We start from the raw sequence: 24,145 nt of genomic DNA on the forward strand, positions 1-24,145 counted from the left end.
GGTGTGGGGTTTTCTGTTCTCAGGCCTGGATTGGTTCCTATACTCCTTTTTTCTTTGAATCAGATCTCAGAGGCTGTAGTTTCTTTTGTTCTTTTAATAATTTAAAAAAAATGTTTATTTTTGGGGCGCCTGGGTGGCTCGGTTGAGCATCCGACTTTGGCTCAGGTCATGATCTTATGGCTCATGGGTTCAAGCCCTGTGTCAGGCTCTGTGCTGACAGCTCAGAGCCTGGAGTCTCCAGCCTGCTTCAAATTCTGTGTCTCCCTCTCTCTGTCCCATCCCTGCTTGTGCTCTCTGTCTCTCAAAAATAAATAAACATTTAAAAGAATTTTTTTTAAATGTTTATTTTTGAGAGAGCTAGAGAGTGCAACTGGGAAGAACAGAGTGGGGGAGAGTGGGGACAGAGGATCTGGAGTAGGTTCTGCGCAGACAGCAGCAAGCCTGACGTGGGGCCCAAACTTCTGAACTGCAAGATCATGACCTGAGCTGAAGTAGATACCCAACCAGCATGTGCCCCCCCCCCCCCAAAGCTGTTTTCACCCAAAACCTCTTGGGGGTTCTGTCAACTTGGCTGGTGAGTTAGAAAATCTAGACATACCTCTCATTCCTTTTCTTTTACAGCCCACATAGCCAAATATGGAATCAATTTAGAGATAATAGTGACAAAGATGTAAGAGATTAACCTAAATCTACTTTTATTATCATGACCTTTGTTCTCTAGTTTCTGACTGCCATTTTATTTTTCAGGGTGCAGTCACCTAGTGGAGCTCCATTCCCCTTAGGTAAAGGACAAGTTTGTTTATGAGGGTCTTTCTCCCCAGCACTTAGGGGTTAGAGGCAGTCTAGACTGAATGAAATCCCTACTTCGGTGTCTCAGGAAGATTATTTGTTTTTCGCAGAACCTCCACAGTTGATGGCACAAGTGAGTAGAAAAACCGTTCTCCAGATATTTAAAAAAAAAATTTTTTTTTTTTAACGTTTATTTATTTTTGAGACAGAGAGAGACAGAGCATGAAGGAGGGAGGGGCAGAGAGAGAAGGAGACACAGAATCGGAAGCAGGCTCCAGACTCTGAGCCATCAGCCCAGAGCCTGATGCGGGGCTCGAACTCATGGACCACAAGATCGTGACCTGAGCTGAAGTCGGACGCTTAACTGACTGCGCCACCCAGGCGCCCCCGTTCTCCAGATATTAGTGGCTCCCTTTTTGGCATTAACTTATGGGAAGAGAATAAAACCAGAATGCACGGCTTTTGTCTTAGAACTAGTGGGTATAAAGTTGTTATGCTGCTTCTCTGGATCTGTCTTTTTTATACTGGTACCTAGCTTGCCTCCTTAGGACCATTATACTTTTTGTTCTTAAGGCCTTTGGAGTTAAAGGCAGACCATTTATTTTTATATTACACTTTAAAATTGGTGGAATCTGGGGGCGCCTGGGTGGCGCAGTCGGTTAAGCGTCCGACTTCAGCCAGGTCACGATCTCGCGGTCCGTGAGTTCGAGCCCCGCGTCGGGCTCTGGGCTGATGGCTCGGAGCCTGGAGCCTGTTTCCGATTCTGTGTCTCCCTCTCTCTCTGCCCCTCCCCCGTTCATGCTCTGTCTCTCTCTGTCCCAAAAAAATAAATAAACGTTAAAAAAAAAAAAATTAAAAAAAAAATTGGTGGAATCTGGAAACCAGAGTGAAGACAGGTGGTTTTACTGGCTTAGTCAAAGGTGTATCTAAATGTATATAAACATTCGCAGTACATTAGACCCAGTTTACAAATGCAATTGGCATAGTTTGTGATGCTCATGTGAGCAGAATAAGTTTAATGTAAGTCAGCATTACAGATGAAGTAATATTGGCAAGAAATGGAACTTTTTCCACTAGCTTGTAAGCTCTTTCAGGACAGACTTACTTTGTAAGCTGGATAGCTCATACTGTGTCTTGCACATAGAGCCTTGAAAAGATTAATACACAGGTGAAAGCTTGGTTAAATCAGGGGTTTGGTTGTTCATAAGATCCACATCGTTTTCAGTGTTAGTTTTTTTTTCTAGTTAGACAATGATTTTATTGCGTGAGTACATAGTCAAATTTATGCAACCAGGGCAGAGGCTGTGGGTGACTCGTATTTCCAATTGCGGGGAGAGGACTCCTTTGGTCTTATAATATATCAAGCCAACTAGTGAAGACAGCTCTCGATCAGAATCAGTGGGAATTTAACATCCTTTTCTGTTCCTCTCAAGATTCTTTCGAACAGCTTTCTTAATCAAATGGTCGAGATCCTCAGGAACATCAGGAGCAAGTCCTTTGGACTTCAGAATTCTCAAAATTTTATTGCTTGTCACAAAATGTACTTGTGCAACACCATATGAGTCTCTCTCAGGATTACACTGATTTATGAGGGAGTCAGGACCTTCTTGGCCAGTTTGTAGATCTGTTCCTTCACGTCGGCAGACATCAACTTCAGCCAGGTGGGGACGCTGTGGCGATAAGGCAGAGCCAACTGGGACAGGCCCTTTCTGGGAGCATGCATGCGAGCTATGAGGCAGCAATCAGGCAATGAAAGAGTCCAGTGTTAGCCTTCATTAAACCTGGTCCAGAGTGTTTACACGTAACACACACACAGAGTTGTTAATTTGGGAATGTCTGTACTTGCTATTAGGGTTTTCTTAATCTCCATTTAGTTTATTTTATCCTTGCTTTTGCATTTTTCTTACTTCTGAAGTCTTTCTTACAGAGTGTGCTTTTTTTTCCTTTAAATTTGACACTCTAGGGATGCCGGTCTGGCTCAGTTGAAAGCATGCTCTCTTGATCTTGGGGTTGTGAGTCATGCCCCTCGCTGGGTGTAGAGATTATGTAAACAAACAAACTTCAAAAAACCAAATTTGATACTCTATTTTTTCTTTCAGTTCAGGTGCTCGTTATCGTATATTGGCCCTATTTGTTTGTTTTAACAGAAAAGTAATTTTGGTTTATGAAGTGAAATATCCAGGGATAGATTCTGGGTTGAGGAATAATTAGAATTGGAGGCTCAAAAAATAGAATCTAATCTCTGTGCACCTCTCAGCTTCATTGTCGGGTTCTGTATAGTGACATTTACTCTGCTTTCAGGTTTAAGTCTGTTGGGAAAAGAGAGTGCTTTCCCAGTAACCTCTGTAGACATCCTAAGAAACTTTCTGAATGAACAACTTGTTTTAAGCCCATTCTTCACTAGTCACAGGAAATAAGGGGATTTAATATTCTGATTAGCTGTGCCTGATTGCATATACTAGCCCTGGGTTGGAACTCCACCTCAAGAATGTCAATATAGAATTGGTGGATGGGGGCAGGGATGGAGAGGCTAGGGTCTGAGAAGGAAGCTGAAACACTACTATGAAAAGAAGAGAAAATGGATGCTCATACAGCTTGAATGTCAGCTAGCTAGCTATTCACCATTTTGGTTGACTTAAGTTTGATTTTTAACGGATCAGTGAGGTTTTCTAGTTTTTTCTTAATTATCAAAGTAATATATGAACATAGATGAAAATGTCAGACAGTGCTGGGGCACCTGGGTGGCTCAGTCGGTTAAGCATCTGACTTCGGCTCAGGTCATGATCTCTCATTCATGGGTTTGAGTCCCATGTCGGTCTCTGTGCCGACAGCTCAGAGACTAGATAGAGCCTGCTTTGGATTCTGTGTCTCCCTCTCTCTGCTCCTCCCCCACCTTGCACTTCTCTCTCTCTCTCTCTCTCTCTCTCTCTCTCTCTCTCTCTCTCTCTCTCAAATGAGTAAACATTGGGGTGCCTGGGTGGCTCAGTCGGTTAAGTGTCCGACTTCAGCTCAGGTCATGATCTCACAGTTCGTGAGTTTGAGCCCCTCATCAGGTTCTGTGCTGATAGCCAAGAGCCTGGAATCTGCTTTGGATTCTGTGTCCCCCTCTCTCTCTGCGCCACCCCTGTTTGCACTGTCTCTCACGGTCTTTCAAAAATGAATAAACATTAAAAAATTTTTTTAAATGAATAAATATTAAAAAAATTAAAATGTCAAATAGTGCTAAAAGGCCTAATAACAAAAATAGCAGACCTTTGCTCTCCTTTTTCTACCCCCTTGCCTCAAGAAGTAATCACTTCAAAATTTTTTGAGTTCTTTTAGAAGCAACAGCGTAAAAAGTTGAAAGTGATGACTTCTTGACCAGCAGGAGGAAAAAGGAGGAGAACAAAGGACTGTTAACTTTTGTTAGAAGCCTTATAGTACTATTTGACATTTTAAACTATATTCATGTATTACTTTGATAAATAAAAAACATGTAATTGTTTTATCTCCTGATGGATTAGTTTTAGACACCTACTGATTTTCTGTTAAGGTTAATGAGGTTATTTATTTATTTATTTAGCAATCTCTGTACCCAGCTAGGGCTCGAAATCACAATTTTGAGATCATGAGTCCCATGCTGTACCTACTGAGCCAGCCAGGTGCCCCCATTTATTTTCTTAACCTTTCTTAGCCTTATTGTCTTAGTTAAAATTGTATATTCATATTCGGGATTTTCATCATTATGACTATATAAAACACATACATATTGTTTATAGCTGACCCATCTACTATGATTAAATTTTACTTCTTGTGTAATTTTTTTAATTTATAAGAAATTTATATGGTTTACATTTAAAATTTTCTTTGTTGTCTTTGAACTTATAGCTAAGCCTTCCCATATTCCAGCAGTTCTATAAATAGCCTAATCTGTCAGATAATTTTACCAGTTTTTTTTCTTTTTTTGGAATCCTCCAATTTGGACTGTTTATTCTAGATCTGCTTCTGATCTTAATTTACTTTTGCTAGCATTTTGGAAATTCCTTTTGCCTTTATTCATTGCTTTTCCTGCTTCCTAGATTCTGTGTCTTCTTTTTTCTTGCTTTACTCCTTTGTTTTGCTGGAACATATTGTCTGGTTGTTTCCTAAGTCAGTGTAAATTGGAATTAAATTTTATGAGAATGGTTGTCTGAAAATGAGTTATTCTTACACTTAATTTCACTTGGTAGTTTGGCTGTATAGGGGAGTTATGATTTAAAGTGTATAGAATTTCAGTTTTGCAAGATCAAAATTGTTCTTGAGATGGATAGTGGTGATAATTGTGCAACATGATGAACGTACTTAATGCCACTGAACTGGACACTTAAAAATGGTTCAGATGATAAATTTTATGTGTATTGTATCAGTTAGCTAGGGCTGCCCTTCAGAGTATCACAGATTGGTGGCTTAACAGAAGTTTATTGTCTCAAAATTCTGGATGCTAGAGTCTAAGATCAAGTTGTCATCAGGATTGGTTTCTTCTGAGGGCCTCTCTCTGGCTTGTAGATGGTTGTCTTCTCTGTGTCTTCATATGGTCTTTGCATAGTGTGTGTCCTAATCAGCTCTTCTTAAAAAAATTTTTTTTTTTTACATTTATTCATTTTTGGGAGACAGAGACAGAGCACAAGTGGGGGAGGGGCAAAGAGAGCGAGAGGGAGACACAGAATCCAAAGCGGACTCCAGGCTCCGAGCTGTCAGCACAGAGCCCGACGTGGGGCTGGAACTCACGAACCTTGAGATCATGACCTAAGCCAGAGTCGGATGCCCAACCAACTGAGCCACCCAGGTGCCCTGGTAATCAGCTCTTCTTATAATGACACCAGTCCTACTGGATTAGGAGCTACCCTAATGACCTCGTTTTACCTTAATTACCTCTTTAAAGACCTTATCTCCAAATACAGTCACATTCTGAGGTACTAGAGGATAGGATTTCAGCATCTGAATTTTGGAGGGGAAAAAATTCAGCCCATCATATGTATCACAGTTTAAAAAATGCATATTAAAAACATGAGTATAGTTGATTATCAACCCATTTAGGTTTAATTGCCATGTAGTACAATAAGGATTAAATCAGTTAATGTGTTTACATTTGTTATATTAATTATGCCAGTAAATTCTTCATTATGTTACTTTTTTTCATAATTGGTGATTTATACCATAATTACTTATCATTTAGTAATATTAGCAAGATTATTCCTTTTACTTTAGTGGTAATGTATAATGGTTTCTTTAGATTATATAAAATGTAATATTCTTCAGAGTGTAAAATGGTGATATGTTCTTAAGGTGATCTTGATACAGCTTATAATTCAGAGTAATAAGTAAAATTTTGTGATAGCTGACAAAATAATCATATAGGGAGTAGTAAAGCATTAATTAAATAAGTTGTTGAAAAATAGAATTACAGTTGATTATTTTGAGAACATGTTTTGCTTGATATACCTTTCTTTACTCAGGCCTTATTAGCTCAGTGTCCTGTCAGTCTGTAAAAACTACTTAGTAAATATTTGTTGAATTAATTTTGGTATGCACAGAACTATTGCCTGTGTTTTTTTGTTTGTTTGTTTGTTTGCTTCTATTGGGGATATGTTCAAAGTGATATTTGCAAAACTAAATAGAATAAGGTGGCATTTTATTTGACCTGTTTAAAAAGAAAAAGTCCTGATTTTTTTTTTTTTAAGAGCCTTTATTTCAGACTAGCCTATAATCTTTTATTTTCCCCATGATGGGATTCTTACCTGTGTTGTTTCATTGTAAGAGTGTTTAACAATCAAAATTACTTGACAAGATAGTAGGGCTTAAAACATTGAATAGAATAAAATCATTTTATGAATTGCTTTGTCTTTTTGCATTACTTACAGCATATTGAAGTTAGGTATTTGGGGATTTTTTTTTCCCCCTTCATTGTTTACTGAAAGATCTGTAACCCAACCAAACTTCCGGAGTTAGTCACTTGGGTATTGTCACTCTGCTGATTTTTATCAGAAACAGGAAATTGTCAAGTTATGTGTTTAACTATAAGAGAGTCTAAAATTGCATTTGTATTAGCATGAGAGATTTCTTTTTAGAATTTTTTTCTATCACTTGCTAATTCCATACTTCTCCTCAGAATGTAACAATTGCCTTGCCAAAAATGGTCATATTTATCATGGGCTATATACATAGCAAACTGTACTCTTCCTCATAGTTTACATATCACACACAATATGATTGGTAACATGATTTGACAGACTTAGTGTCATTAATATATAAATATACCCAGTAAATGTATAAAATATAAAAGTAGGTTGGGGAAGAATATATTTTTAGGTGTTTGGCCTGATGTTATTATTACTATATTTAGATTAGCAATTCTCTAGAGGTTCCTAACATACCTTTTATTTTTTTTTTATTTTTTATTTTTTTAAAAATTTTTTTTTTTTCAACGTTTATTTATTTTTGGGACAGAGAGAGAGAGCATGAACGGGGGAGGGGCAGAGAGAGAGGGAGACACAGAATCGGAAACAGGCTCCAGGCTCTGAGCCATCAGCCCAGAGCCTGATGTGGGGCTCAAACTCACGGACCGCGAGATCGTGACCTGGCTGAAGTCGGACGCTTAACCGACTGCGCCACCCAGGCGCCCCTTAACATACCTTTTAAAGAGTCTACAAGACCAGACTATTTTCATTATACAGAGATGTTAATTTCCATTTTTACTCTGGAGATTCTAGAGGCTGTATGAATGCAATGATATTTTATAATAAAATGTCAACATTTGAAGCTGCAAAACTTAGTGAATGTATATTGCATGATGATACAGAATCATATGTGAATATAAACAAGCCCATTTAAAGTATCAGACTGAGCAGTGAATATTTTCTGCCAAATATTTTAGTTTACATTCAGGAAGATTCACACTTTTTAGAGTGTGGTTGAGATTTGACGCAGTTATATAATCACTGCCACAATCTAAATACAGAACAGTTTTTCACCCCCTCATGCTTTTTTTTGTTAATATATTTAAAAATTTTTTTAACATTTATTTTTGAGAGACAGAGACCGAACAGGGGAGGGGCAGAGAAAGAGGGAGACACAGAATCTGAAGCAGGCTCCAGGCTCTGAATTGTCAGCACAAAGCCTTGTTCAGTGCGGGGCCTGAACCCAGGAACCGTGAGATCATGACCTGAGCTGAAGTCAGAAGCTTAACCGACTGAGCCACCCAGGCGCCCCACCCCCTCACTTTTTGTAGTCCAGGATGTCATACGTAGCCTTTTGAGTCTGTTTCAAGGACATTGTATATGGTTAATCTATGTTTAACTTTATAAGAAGCTGCCAAACTGTTACCCTTTAGGTGGCTATACTGTTTTGCATCCCCACAAGCGCAATGTGTGAGTTCCCATTGCTCTGCATCCTTATTGACACCTGGTACTGTTGTGTCGTGTCTCGTCTCGTCTCGTCTCGTCTCGTCTCGTCTCGTCTCGTCTCCTCTCCTCTCCTCTCCTCTCCTCTCCTCTCCTCTCCTCTCCTCTCCCCTCCCCTCCCCTCCCCTCCCCTCCCCTCCCCTCCCCTCCCCTTCCCTCCCCTCCCCTCCCCCCTCTCCTTCTGTATGTCCCCTCCTTCCCTTCCCCTCTCTTCCTTTCCTATTACCTCCCTTTTTAAGCCATTTAATTTGCTGTGTCATGATATCATTTTGTGGTTTTAATTTGCATTTCTGTAATGACTAATGATGCAGAGGATCTTCATATGAGTTTATATGTCATCCTTGTACATTATCCCCTCTTTCCAAAAGTTCACATTATGCCACTTAAAGACCTACATCAGTATGGTAATGACTTATTGTGAAAGCGAAAATCCTCTTTGGATTTCTTTCGGTTGGCAAAAACAGGTGCTTAGTACGTGAGATATTCTTTAGTAAAAGCAAAATGGTGTGACTTGAACTTTCAGAAAGAAGGGGATACATTGTATGTCATTTTTGCTTGTGAAAGGTTTCATAGGAATGCTGTACTTTCAGGTAGTGGGGGAAACCTCTGTCTTCTTTGGTGAAGTATCTGTTCAAATATTTTCACCACTAAAAATGTTAAATTTTTAAATATTTTTGTCCATGGCTTTTCTGGGCACAGCCTGAGGCACAGTGCTCCTTAAGGAATAACATGCCAATGGCTCTACTGGCCTGGCCTCCATGACTTCGGGCTGGCAGTCTTCCAGCCTGTTGAAACCCAGGTAATGGCCTTCTTTTTTGAGATGGGGGAGGTGGCCTTAATGATCTCTGAATCACCTTTTGGGTCCTTCTTCCCTTGTCTTGAAGAGTATCTCACATTTGCAGTGGCATATCTGTATGTCGCATCCTATTAAATCTAAGAACACTGACAGTCTTTTTTCATCTTTGTCTCCTTCCAGTTCATATTGGCTATTTCCTGCTGGGGTGGCTCATTGAATCCCATGTTCACACCTTTACAAATCCCTATCAAAGAATCTCTTGCCACACTTGTAGTGTTCTGTTCTGAATGTGTTTTCTCTCTCTCGTTCGTTCTCTCTCTTTTTTTTTTTTTTTTGGCAGTACAGCAGACTGAGAATTTCTACCTTTTAAATTAACTTCCCTTTTGATTAGCAATTATATCTTTAAGATATTTTTCTTCTCATGTTTTACTGTAAGCACTCAAGTGAAACCAAGCCACAATTTCAACACTTTGCATAGAAATGGCCTCAGTCACATAGCCAGTTTCATCCTCACAAGTTCTACCCTTCCACAAAACACTAGGATGTGAATACAGTTCAGCCAAGCGCCTTACCATCTTCTAACAAAGATCACCTTTCCTCCAGTTTCCAATAACATTTACTTTATTTCTGTCTGAGATGTTACAGATTGGCCTTTACTGTTGTTAAAAAAACAAATTCGACGGGTAAATGTAAAGATCTTACTGACTTTATTTGATGATGCATGAATTGGGCAGCATCTCATCTAGCAGATAGAAAGGAACTCCAAAGAGCTGTACAAAATTAAAGCCTTTTATTGGTAGAGAAAGGCAGGAAAAGGACGTTTCTAGCAAAGAGGCCACCTTCCTGTGGAGGATGGAAAGGTGCTGGGTAGGGTGGAGGATGGAAGGATGGAAGGTACCTCACTGGTGCTGACCAGGTAATTTCAGATCGACTGGTTAAAGGTTACATTTCTGGGAGAGACTGAAACTGCAATTATGCTAGGTATTGAGTCTTAGTTTTCTGACAAGGGGCTTAGTATGAGGGACTCCATTTTCGGTCTGTTGTCTCCCTCTTTTTTTTTTTTTTTTTTTTAATGTTTATTCTTTTTTGAGAGACAGAGCATGAGCTGGGAAGGGGCAGAGGGAGGGAGACACAGAATCCGAAGCAGGCTCTAGGCTCTGAGCTGTCAGCACAGAGCTCGACGCGGGGCTTGAACTCATGAACTGTGAGATCATAACCTGAGCTGAAGTCAGATGCTCAACCAACTGAGCCACCCAGGTGCCCCCGTTGTCTCTTTTTTAACACTGTATTTCAGTCAGCATTCTGTTCATGACCACTTAGGGATTCTCTTAAAAGGATTGAGGCTTTCCCTGCATGTCTCCCACTTCTGAGCCTTCAGAAGAATTTACCCTTAATGGTTTGTTCATGGCAATGTAGAATTTTTCTAGCCTGTACTTCCAGATTCTGTCCATTATCCAGTTTGAAAGCCACTCCCACATCTTTAAGTATTTGTTACAGCTGTACCCTCAATTCTTTTTTTTTTTTTTTAATTTTTTTTTTTTCAACGTTTATTTATTTTTGGGACAGAAAGAGACAGAGCATGAACGGGGGAGGGGCAGAGAGAGAGGGAGACACAGAATCGGAAACAGGCTCCAGGCTCTGAGCCATCAGCCCAGAGCCTGACGCGGGGCTCGAACTCACGGACCGCTAGATCGTGACCTGGCTGAAGTCGGACGCTTAACCGACTGCGCCACCCAGGCGCCCCTGTACCCTCAATTCTTGGTACCAGTTTCTGTATCATTATGTTTGGGCTGATAATAACAAAATACGGTAGGCCGGGTGGCTTATAAACAGCAGAAACTTACTGCTTGCAGGTCTGGAAGCTGGAAGTCTGAGATCAGGGTGCCAGCATGGTCAGGTGAGTCCCTCCTCCACGTTGCAAGCTTCTTGTATCCTCACATGGTAGAAGGGGTTTAGGGAGTTGTATTGGATTTCTTTAATAAAAGTACTAATCCCATTCGTGAGAGCTCTATCCTTAGGGCCTAATCACCTCCCAAAGGCCGTGCTTCATAGTAACTATCACCTTATGGAGGTTAAGATTTCAACATTAATTTTGGGGAGACACAAACATTCAGACCATAGCAACAGTATTTCATTATGTTTTTAGTTTTAGGTTTCTTTCATTTATATTTCATTACATTGGTAATTTGTCTTTTTGGTCATTCTTGCTAGAGAGTTATCAATTTTGTTGATGTTTTCAGAGAACATCTTTTGGTTTCAATGGTTTTTCTCTAGTTTCTATTTCAGTCTCACTGATTTCTGGTCTTTATTATGTCCTTTTGTTTCCTCTGGGTTTAACATGCTCTTTTTCTAGTTTTTTAAGGCAGAAACTTACATTATTGATTTGGGACTTGTTTTCTAACATTTTATTAATGACAATACTATAACTTTCTTTGTAAGTACTTTATTAGCTGCATCTAAAAAATTTTTATATGTTGTGTTTTCAGTTTTATTTCAAAATATTTACTAATTTCCTTTGAGTTTTCCTCTTTGATAACATGAATTGTTTAGAAGTGTAGTGTTTAATTTCCAAATACTTAGAGATTTTCCAGTTATCTTTCTGTCACTGGTTTCTAGTTTAATTCTGTCATGGTCATAGAATGTATGCTGTACAATATCAATTCTTTTTACAATCATTAAGGTTTATTTTAGTGTCCAGAATATGATCTGTCTTGGTGAATATTCCATGTGCCCTTGAAAAGATGTTTATGTTGCTGTTAAGTATAGTGTTATGTAAGTCAGTTAGATTCTCTTTGTTGATATTGTTTAAATCTTTTTTTTTTTTTTTTTTTTTTTTGCTGCTTTTATACATGTTCCGTGAATTACTGAGAGTAGTTGTAGTTTCCAAGAATAGTGGATTTGTTTACTTCTTTCAGTTTTAATAATTTTTGCTTTATGTATTTTGCAACTCTGTTAAGTATATATACATTTAAAATTGTTGTGTCATTTTGGTGAATTGACCTTTTTCTCATTATCTCTTGTTTCTATACCCAGTAATTTTTCTTGTTCAGAAATCTACTTTGTCAGATATTTATATAGCAGCTTTACCTTTCTTTTGATTCCTGTTTGCATGATCTTTTACTTTTATGCTATCATATTTAAAATGGGGTTCTAATAGTCTTTTATTAATTGAATCTAACTACCTCTCTGTCTTTTAATTAGTGTAATACCATTTAGTGTAATTATTGATATATTTGTGTTTAATTATTTGTTTACTGTGGAGGTTTTTCTTGTCTTCTTTTGGATTATTTGAATACTTTCTTAGTATCCATTTTATTGTATCTATTGGTTTTTGGTTATATCTTTGTCCAATTTTTTTAGTGATTGCCCTAAAGATTATAATATTCTATGTATACTTGACTTTTCATATTATATCTAGAATTTATATTTTACCACTTCAAATAGAACATAAGACCTTACTGGGTGATGGGTATTGAGGAGGGCATCTTTTGGGATGAGCACTGGGTGTTGTATGGAAACCAATTTGACAATAAATTTCATATATTGAAAAAAAATAAAAATAAAAAGCAAAATGTTCCCTGGGGGGAAAAAAAAAAGACCATAAGACCTTACAACCAAATAGGTCCCGTTGCCCTTCCCACTGTATATAATAATTATCATATGAATTATACATATGAACCCCCATGATGGTATTATAATATTCCTTCTCAAGAGCTATGCATGTTTTAAAGAATTTAGAAGATAAAAAATAATCTTACTATATTCACCCACGTATTTACCTAAAAAATTTTTTTTTAATGTTTATTTATTTTTTTTTTAATTTTTTTTTCAACGTTTATTTATTTTTGGGACAGAGAGAGACAGAGCATGAACGGGGGAGGGGCAGAGAGAGAGGGAGACACAGAATCGGAAACAGGCTCCAGGCTCTGAGCCATCAGCCCAGAGCCTGACGCGGGGCTCGAACTCACGGACCGCTAGATCGTGACCTGGCTGAAGTCGGACGCTTAACCGACTGCGCCACCCAGGCGCCCCTAATGTTTATTTTTAACAGAGAGAGAGAGAGAGAGAGAGAGAGAGAGAGAGAGAGAGACAGAGCATGAGTGGGGGAGGGACAGAGAGAGAGAGGGAGACACAGAATCTGAAACAAGCTCCAGGCTCTAAGCTGTCAGCACAGAGCCCAATGTGGGACTTGAACTCACGGACAGCGAGATCATGATCTGAGCCAAAGACGGATGCTCAACCGACTGAACCACCCAGGTACTCCTACTATTTTTTTTTTAAGTTTATTTATTTATTTTGAGAGAGCACATGTGAGCAGGGGAGGGGCAGAAAGAGAATCCCACACAGGCTCTGCATTGTCAGCACAGAGCCTGACACAGGGCTGGATCCCATGAACTGTGAGCCGATGCCCTGAGCCGAAATTAATAAGAGTTAGTGCCCAAGCCAACTTCAGGTGCCCCACGAAAGGCCTCTAATTGAGAAACAGCCTCTTCTCCAGTGAAACATTTAGTTTGGTAAATGTGGTTTGTGAATTTACTCCCTGTTTTCACATTATATTCAATTTATATGATTTGAACTAAGCTTGGCTAAAAGAGATCAAGAGAGAAATGGCTGTTAATATAGTGCAAATGTTTCTACCCATTCTACTCTTAGTTTATGCCTCAGGGTACACATGAGATAGGAAGCATTACTTTGCTTTTTCAGTTGGCCTCAATAGCTGTCCCGATGTTTTGTCATATTTAAAGATACATCGTTTTTCCTACTGTCTGGATTCTATTTTTTTTTTTTTTTTTAATTTTTTCAACATTTATTTATTTTTGGGACAGAGAGAAACAGAGCATGAACGGGGGAGGGGCAGAGAGAGAGGGAGACACAGAATCGGAAACAGGCTCCAGGCTCTGAGCCATCAGCCCAGAGCCTGACGCGGGGCTCGAACTCACGGACCGCGAGATCGTGACCTGGCTGAAGTCGGACGCTTAACCGACTGCGCCACCCAGGCGCCCCTGGATTCTAAATTCAAATTAACTCTTACCTAACTGAAGAAATGATCTTCAGAGGAAATTTAACTTATTAGTGTTTTTTTGTTTGTTTTTGTCTGTTTTCTTTTTTTGTTTTTGTTTTATTTTGCTTTATGTTATAATTATTTAGGTGTTAGTTGTGGTTCTACTACAAAGCAAATTTACTTCATACCCTTATTTCTCTTACATTTCTTTTTCTGTCATACTTTTCCCAATTTTCCTCACCCCTACTTTGTATTTTGGCTGCCAGTTCCTATTAGCTAGTTTTCCATTAGTTTTATCTTTTATAGTACATTAAAAAATAAATAAATAAAGTAGGAGTGCCTGGGTGGCTCAGTTGGTTGAGCCTCCGACTTTGGTTCAGGTCATAATCTCACGGCTTGAGAGTTTGAGCCCCACATCAGGCTTGCTGCTGTCAGCACAGAGCCTGTTTTGGATCCTCTGTCCCCATCTCTCTCTGCCCCTCCCCCGCTTGCACTCTCTCCTTTAAAAATAAATAAAACATGAAAAAATAAAGTAATATGTATTCAAACCACACAGATCTGTGGCGTACGGACTAAGTTTTACCCACCTTACCACTCACTGATTGAGGCTATCACTTTTACAGCTTGCAATATATCCTCCCAGAACTTTTGTTTTTTGTTTATTTTTGAGAGAGAGAGAGGAAGAGAGAGAGCACACAGGCTCATGAGCAGGGGAGGGGCAGAGAGAGGGGATGGAGGATCTGGAACAGGCTCTAAACTGACAGCAGAGAGCCCGATGTAGGGCTCAAATTTACAAACAGCGAGATCATGACCTGAGCCAAAATGCTCAACTGACTAAGGGCATCCAGGCCTCCCCCTCCCAGAACTTTTTAATGCCTATACAAACATCTGTAATTGGAATTTTTTTCAAAGTAGAATTATAATCCTCTTATTTTGGAATTTGCATTTTTACTTAATATTTATTGGCCATTTTACCATACCAGTACTTTATAATTTAGACACTCTTGGTGTGCATTTCTTTTTTTTTTTTTTAAGGTTTTGTTTTATTTTAATTTTTTAAAATGTTTTTATATGTTTTTGAGAGAGCGTGAGTGGGGGAGGGGCAGAGAGAGAGGGAGACAGAATCTGAAGCAGGCTCCAGACTCAGACCTGTCAGCACCACCCCACGCGGGGCTCGAACTCAAGGACTGTGAGATCATGACCTGAGCCGAAGTCAGATACCCAACCAACTGAGCCAGCCAGGCTCCCCTAAAGATTTTATCCTTAAGCAATCTCTACACATAACGTGAGGCTCAAATTTACAATTCCAGGATCCAGAGTTGCATGCTTTTCTGACTAAGCCAGCCAGGTGCCCCTTGGTGTACATTTCATTCCTTATTTTTCATAGCAGTGAAACAGCAAACATTCTACATAACTTTAAATACTTGCATTATTTTTTCCTGTAGTATGTAGGTTGCTGATTCAAAGAAATGTGCATTTAAAATTTTGACAATTATTGTGAAGTTTTTCTTGAAAACTTTTGTACCTAAAATGTAATAACCAAGTTAAAAAGATACATGACTGGAAAGATTTATGTCAAAGACAAAGGGCAGATATTCCTGCTATATCCAGTTGGTGTTCTAACCACACAGAAGCATATATTCTGTCTTTCCTGTTAGGGTCTGTGTATTAGCGTAATCATAAATGTTCTTAGTAAAACATTCACAGTTTCCTAAAGCAGGTTGAGCTAGCAAATCATCATTTTGGAGATAGTAGATCTGGGCAGTGATCATCAATGGCTGATAAAACCATTAGGTGAAGGTTTGATGGGGAGCTTGATGATAGGTGAACCAGTTTGATATTATGAATCCACCATTCATTTTAAACATCAACCAGATATAGGGTGCCTCCAGTTTTATGCCAATAAGTACACATGAGTATCTCTGAAGTATTCCTACAAAAACAATAATAGAACCTGGGGTGGGTCAGGGGAGTAAAGCCTCTATATAAAATTACCAATTTATAGGAGATAGGGAAGATAAAGGAACACCATGAGGATGCACCTCAGTCAAATCCACAATGTGGGAAGTGCTCTAGAACAAATGAAGCCAGGTTCTTCAACAAATAAATGGCATGAAAATAGTGGGGAAAGAGAACGTGTTGTATAGATTAAGGAGATTTAAAACATTAACCAAAGTGCAGTATACAGACTTAGTTTAGATCCTGGTTCAAACCAACTATAAATTTTTTTTTTTAATTTAAATACACTTAGCAAAACTGAATGAAATGAAAGAATTGTTGGAGGTGCTTTTAAACTTAATAAAGAAGCACATATTTTTAACGGCACAAGTTTTAAAAAAATATGTTGATAGCTGAATTTCAATATAGTTTATTGTATTTGCAATCTTCTGTATTTTTATGCATTTATATCAATTTTTATTGATATAAATATCAATTTATATCAATTTTTAGTTACAATTCCAGTAAGTAGTAGAAGGCATATTTTGTACATTCAGGGGAGCTTTGAATAAACTTGGGCTATTTTCTATTTTCTGTTACTCTGATAGGTAAAGACTAATGCCTCAATTTTAGTTTTCATTTCTTTATATAAGGACATTCAAGTGGATCTTTTACAGTACTTTTTGACTCCTTTCTTTTCCATAATTACTTTTTTGTTCTTTGCCAATTAAAAAAAAAATTGTTTATTTTTGAGAGAGAGAGACAGAGTATGAGTGGTGGAGGAGCAGGGGCAGAGAGAGGGAAACACAGAATCCAAAGTAGGCTTCAGGCTCTGTGCTGACAGCTCAGAGCCTGACGCGGGGCTCGAACTCACAAACTGTGAGATCATGACCTGAGCTGAAGTCAGATGCTTAACCAACTGAGCCACCCAGGCGCCCCTGTTCTTTGCCAGTTTTTAAGCTTAGTTTCTTAACTTTGTTTTTTGATGTTGGTGGTAGGTAGAATAAAGGTTCCTGAAAGATGTACACATTCTAATGTCCAGAACCTGCGAATATGTCACCTTGTATAGTTAAAGAGACTTTGCATATGTTAAGGATTTTGAGATGGGGAGATTATTTTGGATTACCTTTATGGGGCCACTGTATATTATAAAGGTCTTTATGAGAGGGAGGCAGAAAGGTTAAAGTGAGCAAAATAGATGTGAGGATCACACTAAAGATCAGAGTGGTGCAGTCATGAGCCAAGGAATGCAGGCAGCTTCTAGGAGCTGGAAATGGCAAGGAGTAGATTTTCCCCTGCAGCCACCAGAAAGAACACAACTCTGCTGACACTTTGATTTTAGCTCATAAGACCCATTTCATATTTCTGACCTCCAGAGCTGTAAGGTAATTTAAGTCACTAAGTTTGTGATAATCTGTTACAGCAGCAGTAGGTACTGTCCTTTGCTGTAAAAAAGTTTAAATTTCATTTTGTAGTTTCTAATACTGGAATCATGGTAATAAAAGACTTCCTTACATCGGGAGTGTGAAAATATTATTTCTATATTTTTTGTTTTGCTTTTTTGTCTCTAATCAATGTATTTTATTTTTAACTTTTAATTTTGAGATAATTATAGATCCATATGCAGTCATAAGAAATCTTACAACTTACTGAGAGATCCAGTGTCTCCTTTACTTACTTTCTCCCAATGGTGACATCTGGCAAAAGTATAGTACAGTATAACATTCAAGATATGAATATTTATATAGTCAAGATACACATTTTCATCACAAGAATCCCTGATGTTGCTCTTTTAAAACCACCCCCACTTCCCTCCCAATTCCCATTCCCTTCTTAACCCTAGGCAATCATTAATCTCTTCACCATTGCTATAGATTTGTCATTTCAAGAATATCCTATAAGTGGAGTTACACAGTGTGTAACTTTGGGATTGGTGTTTTTTGGGTTTTGGTTTTTGTTAATTTGGGGTTTTTTTTGGTCACTCAGCATAATTCCCTGGAGTTACATTCAGGTTATTGCATATATCAGTTATTTTTTTCCCCTTTTTATTGCTGAATTATATTCCATGGTATGGAATGTACCACAGTTTATTTAACCATTCTCTTGTTGAAGGACATCTGAGTGGTTTACCATTTGGGGCTATTACAAATAAAGTTGTTTTGTATTTAGGTAAAAGTTTTTGTGTGAATGTAAGACTTCATTTCTTTGGGATAAATGCCCTGGAGTACAGTTGCTTGGTTGTGTGGTAGTTGCATGTTTTATTCTACAAGAAGCTGCCAAGCTGTTTTTCAGAGCATCTATATCATTTAACATATTCTCATCAGCAGTGTATGAGTGATTCAGTTTCAACATATCTTTATCAACATTTGGTATTGTTACTGTTCTAATTTAGCCATTCTGGTAGGTGTGTGTGACATTTCAATGTGGTTTTAATTTGCATTTTCTTAAGAGCTAATGATGATGAACATCTTTTTATGTCCTTATTTGCCATCTATACATCTTTTTCAGTGAATGTCTCTTCATGTCTTTTGTTCATTTTCTACCTCTGTTTTTCTATTATTGAGTTTTTCCTTCTGTGGATCTTGCTTGTGGTGTCAAGTCTAAGAACTCTTTGCCTAGCTCTGTATCCTGATATATTTTTCTTAAAATTTCATAGTTTTACATCTAAGGTTGTCATTCATTTTGAGTTAGTGTTTGTATAAGATGTGAGATTAGGTGTTGTACTTTTTTGCCAGGGGTTGGGTGGTGGCTATTAATGTCCTTTTGCTTTAGCAACATTTGTTGAGAAAACCCCATTCCCCAGCCAGTGAATTACTTTTTATACCTGATCAAAATCCAGTTGGGCATATTTGTTATGGGTCTGTTTCTGGGCTCTCTTTTCCATTGTTATACGTGTCTATTTCTTTGCTGATATTATACAACTTGACTATTATATCTATATAATAAGTTTCCCCAAATCATTTTATATTGACTTAAAGAAATGTTTTAGCTTATTCTAGTTATTTTGCCCTTCCATCCAAATTATAGAATAATACTGTGTATATAAGCAAAAAAATTTTGCTGGGACTTTGATAAGAATTATGTAAACCTGTGTATCAATTTGGGAAAAATTAGTGTCCTTACTCTGTGTCTTCCATTTCAGAAACACTTTTAGATTTTCTTTAATTTCTTTCATCTGCATTTTGTAGTTTTCAACATATAGTCTCCTTCATGTTTTATTAGCTTTGTACCGCTTTCATTTTTTCCCATTTTTAGTAATTATAAATGGTATCACATTAAAAAAAATTTTTTTTAATGTTTATTTATTTTTGAGACAGAGACAGAGCATGAATGGGGCAGGGTCAGAGAGAGAGGGGGAGACAGAATCTGAAGCAGGCTTCAGGCTCTGAGCTGTCAGCACAGAGCCCAACGCGGGGCTCAAACTCACAGACCGTGAGATCATGACCTGAGCCGAAATCTGAAGCTCAACTGACTGAGCCACCCAGGCGCCCCAATGGTATTGCATTTTTAATTTGTTCCTTCATAGAATATAGAAATATAGTTGATTTTTGCATGTTGATATTGTGTCCTGTGACCTTGCTGAATTCACTAGTTAGTACTGGGATGGAGTTTTTTTGTTTTTGTTTTTTTGGGGTTTTTTTGGTAGCTTTTTTAGAATCTGTGTTATCAGTCATGTCCTCTGCAGATAAGGAGAGTTTTATTTCTTCTTTTCTGATCTGTGTGTTGTTTATATCCTTTACTTGCCTTGCTGAACTGGCTAAAACTTGCAACACTTTGTTGATTAAGAGTAGTGAGAGTGGGTATCTTTACCTTGTTCTTGATTGTAGGAGGAAGGTATCTGTCTTTAACCATTAAGTATGTTGTTAGCTGTAGGTTTTTTGTAGATCCCATTTATCAAGTTGAGGAAGTTCCCTTCTATTTCTGTTTTTCTGAGAACTTTTATCATGGGTATTGAATTTGTCAGATGCTTTTTCTGCATTGAGTAATATGCTCATATGATTTTTCTTGGCTCGTTAATGTGAATTATACTGTTTAATATTTGAATATTGAACCAGCTTTGTATCCCTGGAAAAAACCCTACTGGCTCATGGCATATTAATTCTTTTTATATACTGCTGAATTCCACTTGCTTATATATTTTTTAAGGATATTTGCATCTATATTAATGAGGGATATTGGTTGGTCATTTTTTCATACTGTTGTTGTCCAGTTTTGACATCAGGGTAATACCAACTTCAAAGGTAAATTGGGAAATATTTCTCCCTCTACTATTTCCTAGAAGACATAATGTAGAACTGGTGTAAGTTTTTTAAATAGTTGGTAGATTTCTTGAGTGAAGTCATCTGGACCTGAAGATTTCTTTTGGGGGGTAAAGTTTTTATATTATGAATTTAATTTCCTGAATAGTTATGGGGCTATTCAAATTATATAGTTCATAATGAGTGTGTTTTGATAATTTGTATTTTTTGAAGAATTGGTCCATTTCCTCCAAGTTGTCAAATTTATGTGTGTGGAGTGTTTATAGAATTCCCTTATTATTATCCTTTTGATGGGAAGCAATGACTTTGATTAACCCAAATACAGCTTTGAAGCTAGAGTCAGTCCTCCCCAATTGCATGGCTAAAACAATAATAGTGAGGTGACAATTAGAAGGATAATTGAGATATTGTGAGGAAATGAGAAAGTTCTGGGTATACAACCTACAGCGCCATCATACCAAATCTTAAATTTAATAAAATATCATTTGCCGGTTTTATATGATTACTCTTCTAAGTAAATTTTAAACTTGGTTTGTCACATTTCAAAATAAATTCCACTGGGACCTACAATTAAATTTCATTAAATTTATAGATTAATTATAAGGGTGTGTGTATGTGTGTGTGTGCGCGCGCGTGTGCGCACATGCAGGTTCCCACAGGGAAGGAATCAGAGTCAGTGCTTAAGTATGCCCGAAAAAAAAAAAAAATCCTCTGCTTTTTATTGCCTCAGAAAATTTATCACTCATTGCTGTTTATTTTTGCATCATGTGCTAGTAATTACTTAGACTTGGTTGTAACTTATTTGGAAGTGAAGTAATTACATACAGAAAAGTTGCAGGAATACAAATTGATTTTTCTGATTTCTCCCTGTTCATTGTTTTTTTTAATACTACATCATCCTCTTATTTTAGCATTATTAGTTATTTCACTGCTTTACATACTTGAGTCATTCTTTCCAAAGAATATATGGTAGGTTTTGAGGCCTTGCATTGCCCCCAAAAAGTATCTGCCTTATAAACACAAAACTATCTACACTTGAATGCTAGTGAATGTTGAGTTCTAGATTAAAATGCATTTCTTTGAGAACATTGAACAACTTGCTTCATTGTTGAGAAAGGAGAATGCTATTCAATATCCAAACCCAAAAGGTGAATTTATTTGCTTGCTAAGCCAGAGATAGCTTTTTATGTATGATGATCTCTCTGAAGAAAGTAGGGAGCTGAACTAGTAAGTTCAAGAGTGAGTTAGACTTGTAAATTTCCTTTCTTTTTTCTGAAAGAGTTTGTGTAAATTGGAATTACAATTCCTTGTATTTTAATAGAACTTGCCTATAAAACTGTGTGGTTTTAATGAACATCAGGATGTTCATTATGGGAAGGTTTCTTAATGACTAAGATTGAATGCTAGTACCTTTTTAGTTTTTATTTTTCTATAAATTTGCACATTTTAGTTTTCAGATTTATTAATAAAGTTGCTTATAGTATTGCCAGGTGTTTTGAATGTCTGAAGCATCCATAATTAGGACTCCCTTTTCATTCTTGGTATTTGGGTATGTTTTTCCTTTATTCATTTATCAGTCTTGCCAAACTATGTCCATTTTTAGTCATGGCAAAGAACTACCTTTGTATTCTATTGAGCCTTTCTCCAATATCATTGTTTTCTGTTTCATTAAATTCTACTTTTATTTGTATTACTTCATTTTTTTCTACTTTATATTTTACTTTTCTAACTGCTTAAGACAGATGCTCAGTTCATTAATTTAAGATTTTCTGATTTTTCTGATGTAACTATTTACAACTAGGATTTCTCTATATATAGTCCTTTTGCTGCATCCCACAGATTGGCTATATAGTCTTTTTATTACTTTACTTCTCTAAATATTTTCACAATTCTATTATAATTTCTTCTTTGACTCATAAAGTTTTAGAAGTTTCCAAACAGGAGGTTTTTATTTTATTTTTTATTTTTTTAGCTTTATTTATTTATTTATTTATTTATTTATTTATTTATTTATTTATTTATTTATTTTCAATATATGAAATTTATTGTCAGATTGGTTTCCATACAACACCCAGTGCTCATCCCAAAAGGTGCCCTCCTCAATACCCATCACCCACCCTCCCCTCCCTCCCACACCCCATCAACCCTCAGTTTGTTCTCAGTTTTTAACAGTCTCTTATGCTTTGGCTCTCTCCCACTCTAACCTCTTTTTTTTTTTTTTTCCTTCCCCTCCCCCATGGGTTTCTCTTAAGTTTCTCAGGATCCACATAAGAGTGAAACCATATGGTATCTGTCTTTGTCTGTATGGCTTATTTCACTTAGCATCACACTCTCCAGTTCCATCCACGTTGCTACAAAAGGCCATATTTCATTCTTTCTCATTGCCACGTAGTATTCCATTGTGTATATAAACCACAATTTCTTTATCCATTCATCAGTTGATGGACATTTAGGCTCTTTCCATAATTTGGCTATTGTTGAGAGTGCTGCTGTAAACATTGGGGTACAAGTGCGCCCCTATGCATCAGTACTCCTGTATCCCTTGGGTAAATTCCTAGCAGTGCTATTGCTGGGTCATAGGGTAGGTCTATTTTTAATTTTCTGAGGAACCTCCACACTGCTTTCCAGAGCGGCTGCACCAATTTGCATTCCCACCAACAGTGGAAGAGGGTTCCCGCCAAACAGGAGGTTTTTAAAAAGCTCTTTTTGTTATGGTTGTCAGAGAATATGGTTGTAGGATACCAAGTACTTGAAAGTTACTGGGACTTTTCTCTATTGCCTAACATTTGATCAATTTGTATGTTTATTCCATTTGTAGTATCTTTGGAAGTAATATATGTGTATGTTTATTAGATCAGATTAATGGTTTTGCTGTCAGTTCTTTTTTTTTTTTTAAGTGTATTTATTTTGAGAGAGAGAGAGACAGTGCACATGTACAAGCAGGGAAGAGGCAGAGGGAGAGAGAGAATAGGAAGCAGGCCCTGTGCTATCAAGCATGGATCCCCTCACGGGGCTCCATCCCACAAGCTGTGAGATTGTGACCTGAGATGAAATCAAGAGTCTGGTGCTTAACCACTGGGCCACCCAGCCACCCCTTGATGTCAGTTCTTACCTAGCCTTACTAATTTTTTTTGGCTCCTTGATTTATACTGAGATAAGTATGTTAAAAATTGTCCTCTGTGATAATGGAGTTGTCTACTTTTCCTGTGGTTCTATCAATCTATTTTGGAACTATGTTAATAGGTACATATAAGTTTAGCTGTTAAATATATTTCATAACATCTTCTATTATGTATTGAACTAGTTTTTGTAGTGAACTTCTTTATTACTGGTAATGGTTTGCCTTAAAGTCCTTTTGTGTGTTATTAATATAGCTACACTAGTTTTGTTTTGGTTAGTATTAGTATTGCCTGTTTTTTTTGTGTTTTTTTGTATTTTTCCTTTAATCCTTTCAGGGCTCTTAGGGTTTTGATGTATCTCATTTGAAAAGCATGTATACTACTACTAATTAATTAAACCTCATAAAAAATGTTCTCTATGTGGTTACAGTGCTGAAGCTGCTGAAAGATGGCAGAAGAAGTGGTGGTAATAGCCAAATTTGATTATGTGGCCCAACAAGAACAAGAGCTGGACATTAAGAAGAATGAGAGATTATGGCTTCTGGATGACTCTAAATCCTGGTGGCGAGTTCGAAACTCCATGAATAAAACGGGTTTTGTGCCTTCTAACTATGTGGAAAGGAAAAACAGTGCTCGGAAAGCATCTATTGTAAAAAACCTAAAGGATACCTTAGGTAAGTTATTTTGTATTAAAACACCAACAATACTTTTTTTTTTTAATAGTTTCTTTTAATTTGTATTTATTTTTGAGAGAGAGACAAGAGCATGAACGGGGGAGGGACAGAGAGAGAGGGAGACACAATCTGAAGCAGGCTCCAGGCTCC

At 37.5% G+C, this 24,145-nt stretch overlaps 1 protein-coding gene and 1 pseudogene across 4 annotated transcripts in view; one reads left to right on the forward strand and one right to left on the reverse strand.

The window, feature by feature from the left end:
- Positions 1 to 24,145, forward strand: part of NCK1 (NCK adaptor protein 1) — a 78,314-nt gene that overhangs the window by 34,609 nt on the left and 19,560 nt on the right. For all 4 annotated transcript variants that reach the window (XM_086674353.1, XM_025913794.2, XM_086674354.1 and 1 more), the window contains exon 2: positions 23,752 to 23,995. In XM_086674353.1, coding sequence (XP_086530479.1) covers positions 23,770 to 23,995 — 226 coding nt within the window. In that variant the 5' untranslated portion in view covers positions 23,752 to 23,769. The remainder of the gene's footprint in view (positions 1 to 23,751; positions 23,996 to 24,145) is intronic.
- Positions 2,021 to 2,515, reverse strand: LOC112850178 (small ribosomal subunit protein uS15-like; annotated as a pseudogene).

Source organism: Puma concolor, chromosome C2, assembly GCF_028749965.1.
Source record: "Puma concolor isolate L17-30 chromosome C2, mPumCon1.1.hap2, whole genome shotgun sequence".
Classification (NCBI taxonomy): domain Eukaryota; kingdom Metazoa; phylum Chordata; class Mammalia; order Carnivora; family Felidae; genus Puma; species Puma concolor.